Raw genomic sequence first — 12,528 nt, 5'->3', positions numbered from 1 at the left:
TCAGCAGATGGACCTTTAGTCAGATCCAGCTCGGCCATTCTTTAATACACATGCATGAAATATAACCTTAATATCTTGTATTCCAGATGAAAGCAAACTGGTGTACTGCAACTTTATCCAAGTAATTAAGCTACATTGATTTTCAACAGCTGGGAAAAGGGGCTTTTAACATGAGTATTCGCATTTCAAAGTACAGAAGTGACCTAGACAAAGATGAATAAATGCAATTATTTTTTCTTCCCATACATTTTGTATCTACCTTATTCCCACAGCATCTGGAAATGTTAAACATCTAAATCAGGAATGTATGTGACTGTTGTACCAAAAAAGGAGACAAGTGTTTATATTTTGAGGCAGGAACAGAGAATCGGAATGGGGCAAAGAGCTAATAAGTATTCCTGACTGTGCAGAGAGAGACTTGTAAAAGTGATCCCTGGATTCTTACCCTGATATTTTAAAAAGAGCAGATTTTATGCATTCGTAGGTCAGATTAATGTGTAAGACAGGGAGGATGTTTTCGTAAAAGCTGATGCTGCTTAGGAAAGTCAGGTCTGTTACAGTGCACTATGTGAGCCTCCCAGGTCGAGGAACAAAAGAACTGAAAAGTGAATTTAGTACCACAGCTGCCACGAGATGCTTGTAAACTGTAGGTGCAGCTCTCCAATAACTTCCTTAGCTAACGTCTGCACAGACAGACGCTGCCTATCACAGTATCTCTCCCTCTGATACTCTAACTAAAACTCAGCTACTCGCGGCACAGCAGGTGTAGAGTACAGAGCGACCAAGCAAGCAGCTAACAGCTAATTCGAAAAGTGATAAAGCAGAAAATCTCTCACTCCAACAACTTTTTGACCTCTTCATTGTTGGCTGGTCTAATCAAACTGTAATCAATGAATGTTTTCATTATATGAAGCTGTTAAGAAAGCAAGTTAATTGGCTTGCTTGAAAGATTTAAAGCACATGAAAGTTCCGAGCGGTTTAACAGTTTTCCAGGGACTGTTCTGAGGGAATAGCTGCAGAGACACTGCAATGCAGCACCAGGCAGCTCGCAGACCACTGACACTGAATATTTTGCAATAATCTCAGGGCTAAGTTCTACCCTTTCACACTGCCGCAGCAGGAAGGAACATGAGTGTTTGAGACTAATACGTGCAATACAGCTTTTTAGCAGCTTCATTAGGAGTCCAGTATTCTGTCTACCCCCATTCCCAAGCTGTGTCTTTCAGGACAAATTGTCACTATTTCAACTAAAGTTCACTTGCCTTTGAAAACGTATTTCAGCTTCACTGATAAAATGTGGGTTTTTTTTCTTAAGTCCTTCCAAACCGGGCTGTAATTTACAACCGTCGCCATTAAAATAAAAATATGTCCTGCATAAAAACCTGGAAGTGTAAAAAGTGTTTTCCTGTGTGGAGTATACTCCCATTTTAATTTCTAATTAATTGTTTGATAGGAACTCCCTCTTCCACGCTAAGATTATTTTCCAGGCTCAGGTTTTTATTTTGCAGAACAGAAGGGCATACTCACTAGCTCCCTATTTGTACAATGTTTTAAAAGAGATCTGAGAGTTGCTAAGCTGGAAGGAGAGTTAAAATGCTTCCAAGAATATTACAAATTGGAAAGCAAAGCTAAATATAAGTGATTGGCTCCACTTCCAAGTTTGTTCTAAGTAGCTTTTGGTCCTTAAATTCTCTTTATTTTCATTTCAACCATGTGCAGAAGATGTGAGCTGCACATGAATACAAAAAGTCGCCTTCCTGAAGCCTGCAGGTTGGCTAGTGCCCTTTGTATACATGCATAAACCTCCACATGAACTACATCCAGAATGACAGAGATCATGATGCTTAACATTACTTGACCTCCATCTACACAATACATGTGTACAGAAGATACAGCACACAGGTTATTTTCAGTTTTTTAAAGGAATAACTCAAAAAGCCCAGAGTTATGGCTGCTGTTCCTAAAGCTATAAGCACATACTCTAAACGTTGAGCTCTGATTTTTCAATCTCTTGCTCCTTAATAATCTTTCCCTGTTTTTTTGTTCACAGAACAAACATTTCTGTTTGAACTTTCATACTTTTTTCTCTTCTATTTCTCAGAGAGATGAGGGAAATGAGAAAAATGGTGAGTGTACATGAGGAAAACAGGGAGCGAAGAGCCGAAGAGCTGAGGAGTTGTTCTCCATTCTTCATACTACCTCTTGTATTTCCGTTCAGCTCCTCACGAAATCACTGCTTGCATCTTCCATTCTCCCTTTGTTCCCTGCATCTGTGCTCTTTTACAGATTTTTCTCCTGTTTCCAAGACCACTTTCGTCTGAAGGACAGGCAGTGTGGTTCAGATAAGCGCCATCACCAACTACAAGTCTGACAGCACTCAAAAAATGTTGTGATGCTATTCTATTTTATCTGAGCTAGTCTCTGCATTTGTTTATTCCAGACAGGATGAGAAAACACAGTGCCGTAATATCAAGAGGAAAAGGTATTCAGGTTGATGGCAAGCACTAGATATTTTTGCAGGAGTTGCCGTTCTCATGAGATTTGCTGCCAGGTCTATACACATAAATGCAAGGGGAGTTCATACAAGGCTTAGATGAACTTTTGACTGTTTGAAACAAGGTAAGGGAAATTTAAACTTTTAAAGCTGTTTCTATAGTATTCACCTCATTTTCTAACCACAGCAAAATATATTACTCGTTTTTGGAGACATTGCCAAGCTAAGTGTTCTGCAAGCTTTTCTTTACTGCATAAAAACTGAGTTACTGGAACATAAGGTTTTTCTACTAGCAATTTTAATTGCTAATCATCAGCTGGCTAATAGCATTGATTGGTACTTATATCATCATCATCATAGCTTAATATCTGAAATATCAATAGCTAAAGGTTTCATTGAATGTTTTTCTCTGCAACAACATAAGCTGGAAAAAAAATAAAAGGTACTGGTTAACATTTGCAGTGGCTATTCTTGGATCTCCTGAAAAAAACTGAAGTTGTAGTAACAACAACTCAGAGCTCCCAGTATGAAAATGGAAAAATCAAGATACAAGCCTACTTTGCTTATGTGCTTACTAGTTTTGGAAGCATTTTAAAGTGAGGAGCACCTGAGTGACGCACAACTCTACGGTTTTAAGATATTTTTTTGACTATGTTCCAATATATGCATCAAGATAAGATATGGCAAATAAGAGAACCGGTATAAATTACAGAGAAAGGACAAAAAGAGTTATGCAGGATATTTAGAATAAAATAAATATTTATGCTGATATAGGGTGTGTTTGTCTTTCTGTGAGACCTGTAAACCCTTAAATAATTCTCTGTGAAGGTTATTTAAACAACTGTTTTAAAACTGTTTCATCTTTCATCTGTTAGGAACTTTTTAAGAAATAAATAATTCATTTCATATCTGTATTTTCACAGTTTGCATTAACCAGTATCTCAGATTAAAATGAAATACTTCAGCAGTACGACAACACATGCTTGACAACTACCAAATACTATCACTACCTTAAAAGATTCAACCGTTTCCTATAAAAAGGCTAACTTTCAGGCCCTGTTCTTCACCAGCTCCACTCTCATCGGTGTGTTTTGAACTACTTGGGTGAAACAGAGGACGGGCTGTGGTTCACTGACAAGAAGTCCCACAGTAGGGACTAGTCTGCCCTCAACAGGGTTTTTGGTGAACGGAGCAGTGTTATCAGCAAAATGGAATAAATATGCAATGTAATACCTGATGAATTTCATCAGCATCATTTGAATTGCGTATTCACCAAAACTGAATTTGACATAGTACAGAGCTGGTAAAATGTTGAGGAAAAATATGTCAACTACAAGTTCAAATATAATAGGAAAAAATCTGTCAAGTGATGTATTCTTTGCATATTAACAATGGCATAGAACAACTCTGAAATGCCAGTGATTGCTTCAAGTACTCAGACACCATGGTGATAATTGCAGTATAAAATTGTCAGACAGCAAACAAGACTGCCGGAACTAATGGGAACATCGTTCTATTCAGAATCCAATGCAGAAAGATATCTGTAATGGAATTGCTTTTCAATACTTTTCTTTGAAATAACTCTGATTATTACTTATGCATTTTTATATTAATATGTTCCATTTATTTAACTGAAGATAGACACTTGCAATTTCATTTGCTCTCGTCTCCCCGTTTCTTATAATATGGCCTAATTTATTCTGTTTGGTGGCTCAAGTGCAGATAGACCAATAAATGGATGCATGATACCAGATCTGAAGCACAATTTTAAGTTTGACTAAAATATCAGCTGTTTTTCTCTTTGTGTGCTGTCATCAGGATCCAGAGAAGCAAAAGAAGGTATCATGTTGGACAAATTCATCTCCTAATGTCTCTGAAAAACTGACTAGCTGAATCTCATATTAGAGCAGTTCTGATTCACCTGAAACCCACATGTGTCCTGGGCTGGGCACAATCAGGCAGAATCAACAACTTGGGTTGACAGGTCATAGCCGGACTTGTGAACTGAGCTATAACTGTTCACTGAAAACCAATAAAACTGTGCCAGAAAGTCTTCACAGACACCTGTAGGTGCTGATTTCACCTGGAAAGAGCTCCAAAGTAACAACTACTGCAGAGGAAAACTGTCTTTAGTTCCTGTCAGAAAGTAATATTCCTTTCATGAATGCCTTAAGAGCCTCGAATAGGCACTTGGATCATAGCTCATGGACAATGAGCCACTTAACTCTGGACTCAGAAAATCAGTTCATGCCTACTTCTTCCTACTGAAACTAGCTTAAACTTTAGAAAGCTAAATATTAGACACCAAAACCTGGATGAGATACATCCCACCATAAATGTCTTATATTTGCTGAATTTGCTGTTGATGATTTTATTTAGAAAGCTGTCATTTTCTCTAGTAAGTACTTGTTATCTGGGTCTAATTGCCCTGCAGCCACAAGGACACCGTCATCCAAAAGTAGTAATAGGAAGCTTTATGCATTTGGAAGGAAACATTTATCTTTGTTTAATTCTGATCTGACTGTCTGAAGCAACTTCAGATCTTCCTGGTGTTTCTGTTCATTCCCAACATATCTTTTGCACTATCTGTCTCCAGAAGGGGAATAAAATGAGCGATAATGAAAATAAAATGATTAACCAAGTGTTGATTACTGTCTTATTATATGCACATTTGAAGATAGTTCTATAGTTGCATAAAACACTTCTAAAAGCAAAGTCTGTGACGAAAATACAGCCATTTCCTTGGGACAGAACTGCCACTTGAATTTTCATTCCAGATGACTTCTGATGATAGCTGGGAAAAGCACTATCTACAGCAGCCTCATCCTGTTAAACGGGTGGCTTTAAAGACCTTATCTTTCACCATATGTCTTTAAGTTTATTATTTTGCTTACCCTCCGGCTGGTATTGTGCTATGATTGTTACCGTCTGCCCTGCTCCTTTTAGTGCAGCTGCAGCCTGCTCGTGGGTAGCACCTCGAAGATCAATACCGTTCACCTACAGAAGGAATGCAAACAACAACAAATCTGAGTAGTTTTAACATGAGACAGAAAGACAGAGGTGTTTTTTTTTTTTTTTAAATATCTGACAGACATAAAGGCCAGGTTACCCAGATGCAAAAGTGAAAGTATGTAACCAAAAGAGGCTGAGAGGATGTTCACTATGACTGGCCACGACAATCTGCACTAACACTGCATACCATAGTTTGCCTATGCTTATCCGTGCATATTCTCTGACCACTTTTGGGGGTTTCTTCCTCTACTGAGTTTACATTTTTGGTAATCTCTTCACCAATCAATATCATTTCATATATAAGGTTCAACAGATAAATTTACTGCAGTGCTTGAAGGTCACTAAAGAACACTACAAGCAAGGAAACTGCTCCTTCAGCCAGACTCTGCAAGCCCAGTTAGCATCAGGGACACCGGGAGATATACAGTATCTCTAGCAGAAACTGCTGGTTGGAGAACTTTCAGAGGAGAAACCCCATCTACCATTTTCTTTTCATGCAAACCCTCCTCCTATTACCTAGAAATACCCCTGTATCTTGCACATGACAGCCATGGAGTTTCTATCAGATACAGCTTTGCCATCTGGCTGTTCGACATTAATAGATCTCTCCATGGGTTTCCTCTTAATAATTTTTTGCTGCATAAGCAGTGGAACAGAGTAGAACAAAGAAAGGAATCCACCCCTAAAAATCAGGGGCAATTTCAGAACTTTTGATTTGTGTTTGTGATGCTAAATATTTTGTCAGCAGCATCCAAAGGAAGACTCAGAATTCATATATAGAAATGTTATCTGCTCCAGTAACTTGAATCTTGCTTTCCAGTGTAAGTGTTACTGTCTGGCTATACTGAAGTGTGTGAGATTTCTTTTATTTATTTGTTTATATGTTTATCTATCTTTCCTCTTCACTTCTACAGGTTCCACTTCAGAACGTTTCTGTGAAGAACAGGAAATTTTTGATATGTAAAGAGCCTCAACAGGACAGAAATCCATTTCTGATTACTCAAGAAAAGAAAAATGAAAGGAAATAAAGGGCAGGGGGAGGAAAGAGAATAATGCTATAGATTTCACAGGCAAACAGGCCAAAGCACAAGTGACAAATTCTCAGCAATAGCAACTATTTGTCTTTATCAAGTACTATTGTAAGATGGCTAAGCACATACTGAAAATATGGATTTTATTTTATTTAAATTTTAACAACTTTTTAAGGCTCATAAAAATAAATTTGATTCCACAGAACTTTATAAATAGCAGCTATTGAATTTAGTATGAATACATTCATTTTGATCAATTAAATTTAGAAACTGGCCCATCTTACCTTGCTGTCTTTCCCCAAATTTTAGAGAACGTGGTGTTTTGGGAACATGCTTAATTATTGTTTATCACAGAATCACTGAATGGTTGTGGGAAAGGACCTTTAAAGGCCATCTAGTCCAAGCCCCTGCAGTGAGCAGGGACATCTTTAGCTACATCAGGTTGCTCAGAGCCCCGTCCAACCTGACGTTGAAGGTTTCCAGGGATGGGGCATCTACCACCTCTCTGGGCAGCCTGTGCCAGTGTTTCACCAACCTCATTGTAAAAAATTTCTTGCTTATTTGCATGACAAACCTAGTCTTTACTACTATGTGAACAGCATTTAGACTATTTTTTTATTGAATTTTATTTATATATGTCTAAATAAATTTTTTTTATCGAATATATGATCCTATGATTCTATTATTCTATTATTCTTAGGAAACTAATTTGTGATAGCAATAATATAAAACCCAGGAGATCTCACAGTTTCTGGTCCAGAAGACTGCATTATTCTGGAGAATGCTTGACTGCACACAAAAAAGTAATTGTCTAGCTGAGATTTCAGGTTTCTACAAATACGATTCCATAAGAATCAAAGTTTTCCCAGTTCAATCGGTCTAGAAAAACATCCTTCCTCAACTAGTATTTTTTTCTTTATGACAAGGAAGGAAAAAACAATTTTTTTCCTGAAGAGCTCACCCTTCCCTCAAAGAATTTTTAAGGTACTCAATTTGATGATTGTTTAATATTTCTCCCCATCTTATTCACAAAAACCAACTCTCTCCATTTCTAAATAAATTAATTTGAATTTCAAGTGCCTATATCATTTTAATATCATTCAAAACCGTAGAAGATCTAGAATTTCGGAGAAGCATGATTTTTTGCAATCTATTCATGTCATACAAAAATAATTACATGCTGGCTTATCTTTGAATTGAGGAAGCAAACAAGTAAATGTGGAACTAGTTTATCAGAAGAATACAACCTATTCAAATCCTGCCTTACTCATATCCCCATGCACACAAGACCTATTACATAATCCCAACAATGGCGTGAAAGAGGAAATTAATTGTAAATTATCTCACAGATTATTTTTTTTACTTAATTTGTCTATATGTGCATTCCACAGTGGAGAGCATGAATACTGTCACCAATCTGGTAATGCCTCGTTGGTCCATGCATGTGTCTTTTAGACACTTTGGGGCAGCATCTGAAGGGCATAACAGGCAGCATAGTACCAACCCCCCACCACGTTGTGTGACTTCTTTTCAAAGAGAGGCATCTCAGCAGACAGGAAGGAGGATGACTGGTAGAGTATATACAGGGGCAAAATATTTTCGGGAGCACTAAATGCTCTTCATCAAAGTTGTGCACATAAACCTCAAGTTTGGTGGATGGCAAGACTAACATAGACCCCAAAAACAACTTGATGAAATTCAGTCTAGGAATATAGTACCTTAGAATGCAATAATTAAATGCATTCTAAAAAAACAGAGGAGAGAATCAGAGCTTTCAGTGCCATAAAATCTAATATTTTTTAATGCACAACACTGCAAATACCTAAAGAGGAATATGAAGTCAATCAGGACGTAGTTTGCAACCTCTGTGGAGAATACAAGGTTCCTGAAAGGAGCACAATTTAGGTTACTACTGTGGAAGAAAGTGCTGTCGTGCCCTACTTTTACTCAGTGATGGTGTTATGACACTTCATGCTGCATTGCCACGGGCACAGATGTACCAGCACAACAATTACTCATTAACTCAGCACCGTAGGCACAGTTTAGTACTGTGGAGGTCCGAACAGAATCCTTAAGCTTAGGCAGCAGAGTGCCTATATCGTACCATAAAGGGAAATTCAGCCTTGGTTCAGTATCTCTGAAGAGGAGAATTTTGAAGCCAAGTTACCTTTCCTTTAATAGAGAGCTTGGCTTTTTATCTTTGTGTTTTTCACTTTCATTACTGAAGTCCTTGAGAGACTCCTGAGAAAGAAGCAATAGGATGAACTGAAGAAAAGCTTAAAGGAACATCCCTGAATTCCTGATTTCCTGATTTGGGGAGATGGATATGGATGAAGTCACCTGGTCAGTATTAGAAAGTCCAGGAAAAAAAAAAATTTGGTAATTTGGTTTAGGCTTAAGCTTGAACACTGTAGACTTCAGGAGAACACAAGCCTCTCAAGCAAATAGGAAAACATTGAGGCAGTCTGTTGTGTTAACAGAACACGAAGGTTTAAAAATCATTAATAAATCATAATGTCTCTATAGATAAAAGGTGAGGATGTATGAAAGAATAAAGAAACCAGATGCTTATTCTCCTTCTCCTCTGAAAAGCAACAGTTGTATCTGTATGTGGTCTAATAACTAAGATCCTAATAACGCATCGAGAATATAAATATAAGAAAGGAATTCCACCAAAGTTAGGTTACACAAACATTCTTCACTTTTCCACAGAACAACAAGGAGCCACTGAAATGGCAATTGACTACTTTCTGCCCTTTGCATGCCCATTCTGGAAGAAATGATTGCCTAAGGTGCAAAACCAACACATTATACTGAGTGAATCTCTCCGAAACTAAATTCACTTTTCTGCTAGAATAAAGGTGGGGATGGACACTTGAGGAGAACATACAGGTCTGAGCGGCTGAAATCAAAAGTGCAAGGAAAAGAAATGTCAGAGAGAAATAACACATCAATTCTATTTTCTGCAAGTTTTGTCCAGATGATAAACAAGCTAGACAAACCAGATCAAGTAACGTTGAATGGGTAAACTACCTGACACCACTAGGTTGCCAAAATAGTAATCTCCCTCTTGAAGATGCACAGCTGCAGGATGAAATCAAACAATAATTGACAAATAGGTAAGTAGAAGTCTATCTGCATGCCATTTTGCTCACCAATATCTGACAGAATCCCACTGCAGAATAATAGGGGTTAAATTTAGAAAGCATTTATAACCTAGTCTGCCTTTCTAAAGAACAAGAAGAGTAGATGCTAACTTGATTTCCAGGTATTATTCCCCAATATTTAAAAGCAAACATAATCAAGTCCCAAACCTTGTAGTTGAAAAACAGCATATTCATGTAGAAACATTATATCTTGATGAAAGACACCATTAATTTGCACATTTTAATCAAATTCTTACCCTCAGGACAAAATGAACAAGAGTTTCTGAAAGGGTAAAACAAATAATAATCTGTCTTGCCTCTTCCTCCAAAACAATGTCTTAATTATAACAATTGTGTGCGGTGATATTTTTCCGTGACATAATTTCATTGCAAATTGTTAAATCTGATTTCAATTACTGCTTTCAATTAATTTAATGTAGTTTATGTTAAGAATAAACAGGAAAGGAAACAAAAAACCAAAAAAACCCACCAGAAAATTTTGCAAGTGTGTTCAGGAAAGTTTAATACACAACAAAGCTGGTTTGGTTGGCTTTTTTATCCTGTTAAATGGCCTGGCTTCCTTTAAGAAGCATTATACAATAAGCAAAGTAGCACTGCTGTTCTGAGCTTGACTGCACGCTCCTGATGTCCTGGCCCCAAATGAACTTGACTGCACAATTTCTGATGCCTAACTCCAAAATGAATTTGACGTAATGGAAATACGAAGAGCCTCCAGCTTATACAGATGTCTGTCTCTTCTGCATGCTGTGTCAAAAAGCAGTGAGAAACCTTAAAAACAGAAGTGCCGCAATGGAAGATTATAGTTTAAAAATACAGACAAAAGTAAATTGAGATGGAGAAAAAGATGCAACTATAGTTTACAGTAATCATAGTAATTGCCTTTGCCTTCATCGACTCAAAGTAAAGCATGATCTACTTCATTAAATACTGAATCATAATCTAAATGAAGGGTAAGATTTATATTTTGGATATATCGAACTCTTCTAAAATTGGAAGAGTTATATTTCCTTTATCTGAACAGCCCATATTGGCACAAATTGGTTCAATTCTGAACAGTGCCATTTAAAGACTTACTACAGCTTGGTTGTCTTTTGTTAGGATGCTTGAGCATGATTCATATGTAGGTCACTCAAATAGAGGCTAGCGGAATAATCAGTGTTATTTAGGCATTTATTTGTTTAGGCCACCTTATTTTGTGTTTGTACAGTGATTAAACGAACACTTGGAATGTCTGGTTGAATTGGAAAGGAAAAGAAAAACACATCCCTTCCCTGGGGAGGAAACATAAAGGATTTCTTTTTATTTCTTCTTTGAACTTTCACTGACATAGTACAGTGCTTTTATACATTAAATTAAATGGTGAAGAAAAGGCACCTTTTTACCATGGAACAAACAACACAGCAAATTTTCCGAGTTGTGGCTGAATTCTTTTATTTGTTGAACTCATAAAATTAGAGCTTTTGGTGTCTGAAAAAACAAACAGAAGACTGAATGAAGACGACTCTTTACAGCCAGAATTGCCATTGTTTGCATTGAGAGAAAGTACAAAGAACCCTATTTATCTGCCTTAACTTTGCATGTCAACTGAAGGATTCTCAAGCACATTAACAAGAGATGAGAGGAAAGCTGAGCCATGTTCTCCAGCATCCCTGCTTAGTCATTAGAAATGCAATGAATAGCATCAACCCTTTGGTGATGAAAGCACGGTCTTCCAGCTGGACAGGGAACACTGAAAAATCACACATTAGGGATGATCTGACATGAACATATCCGGGGAAGACCTCCCTCACAAGCAGGCGCCATAATCATTCTACACAACGGCCCACACAACTCTGACAACTGATACAGTCCAGCAAAAAGTACCATAATTCTAAGAAACTCATGCAGGTCGCCAAAGTAGAGCCCTTAAGCAGAGATCTTTTTGAGCTTAGACAGGCCGTCTCTTTGCAAAGCGAAGCCCACACATCCAGCTGGAGGCCGAAGCTCTGCAGAGAGCTGCAGGAGGCAGCCACGGGAGTGGGGCATGCTCAGCCCTGCAGACAGATCCGAGAACCCCGGCCAGGCCACGGCCGTGGGAAATGGCACCCTGGGGAAAATTGCCGATGCTGGAGAATTTTTGCCTTGCTACTGAAAAAATAGTTTAGAAATAGAAAGAAAGAAGAAATGCACAGGAGGGAAAGATTCTTCATTCTCCAGCTTAGCTTCTGTTAAATTTTCAGGTTCACTTTATTGTTTTTCTCTCACTTTTCACTCTTCTCCTAATATTTTCTGTGCCTATACTTTCTTTTGATCAGTTAAAATTGCTTAGTTCAGCACATATAAGCACAGCAGTTGTCTCATCCTGAACTCCAGTGATAACATGATATCATGTCATGTCTGCTGTTCTCCACGCCCAGCATCCTCCTTCTCTCTTTTGATGGGCCAGAAATTTCAATGACCTTTGCAATTTTCCTTGTCTTGCTACCTTAGAGTTACAGTTTTTGCCCCTAGTAAGCTGATCTTTATGCTCTGATGAGAGGCAACTTCTTCTTTCTCCAGAAAACAAGAACCACTGTGGGGGTACGAGCTACACCATTTAGTATGTCTTTTTCTGCCAGGAAGTTTAAGAAGTCAACTAATCCAGCTGAAAGAGATATCAAAGCGTTATGCCTTTGAAGCAGAAAGAAAATTACTACTATGTCATTGAAGAAGTGTCTTGAACACATTGCCTTTTACAGTAGGAACCAATAAGCTTTATGACTCACCAGATCACATGAATCTTTCCAAATGGTATCTGTAAGCCTATAACCATAAGCAAAGACTTCTTTTTTTTTAATCCAAACTG

At 37.8% G+C, this 12,528-nt stretch overlaps 1 protein-coding gene across 10 annotated transcripts in view; it reads right to left on the bottom strand.

Moving 5' to 3' along the window:
* Nucleotides 1-12,528, bottom strand: part of DLG2 (discs large MAGUK scaffold protein 2) — a 1,022,965-nt gene that overhangs the window by 202,167 nt on the left and 808,270 nt on the right. For all 10 annotated transcript variants that reach the window (XM_086481686.1, XM_086481690.1, XM_086481691.1 and 7 more), the window contains one exon: nt 5,389-5,491. In XM_086481686.1, the coding sequence (XP_086337812.1) occupies nt 5,389-5,491 (103 nt within the window). The remainder of the gene's footprint in view (nt 1-5,388; nt 5,492-12,528) is intronic.

The sequence above is a fragment of the Leptosomus discolor genome, chromosome 1, assembly GCF_034619465.1.
Source record: "Leptosomus discolor isolate bLepDis1 chromosome 1, bLepDis1.hap2, whole genome shotgun sequence".
NCBI classification, from domain to species: domain Eukaryota; kingdom Metazoa; phylum Chordata; class Aves; order Leptosomiformes; family Leptosomidae; genus Leptosomus; species Leptosomus discolor.
This window is presented reverse-complemented; position numbering and strand designations above follow the sequence as displayed.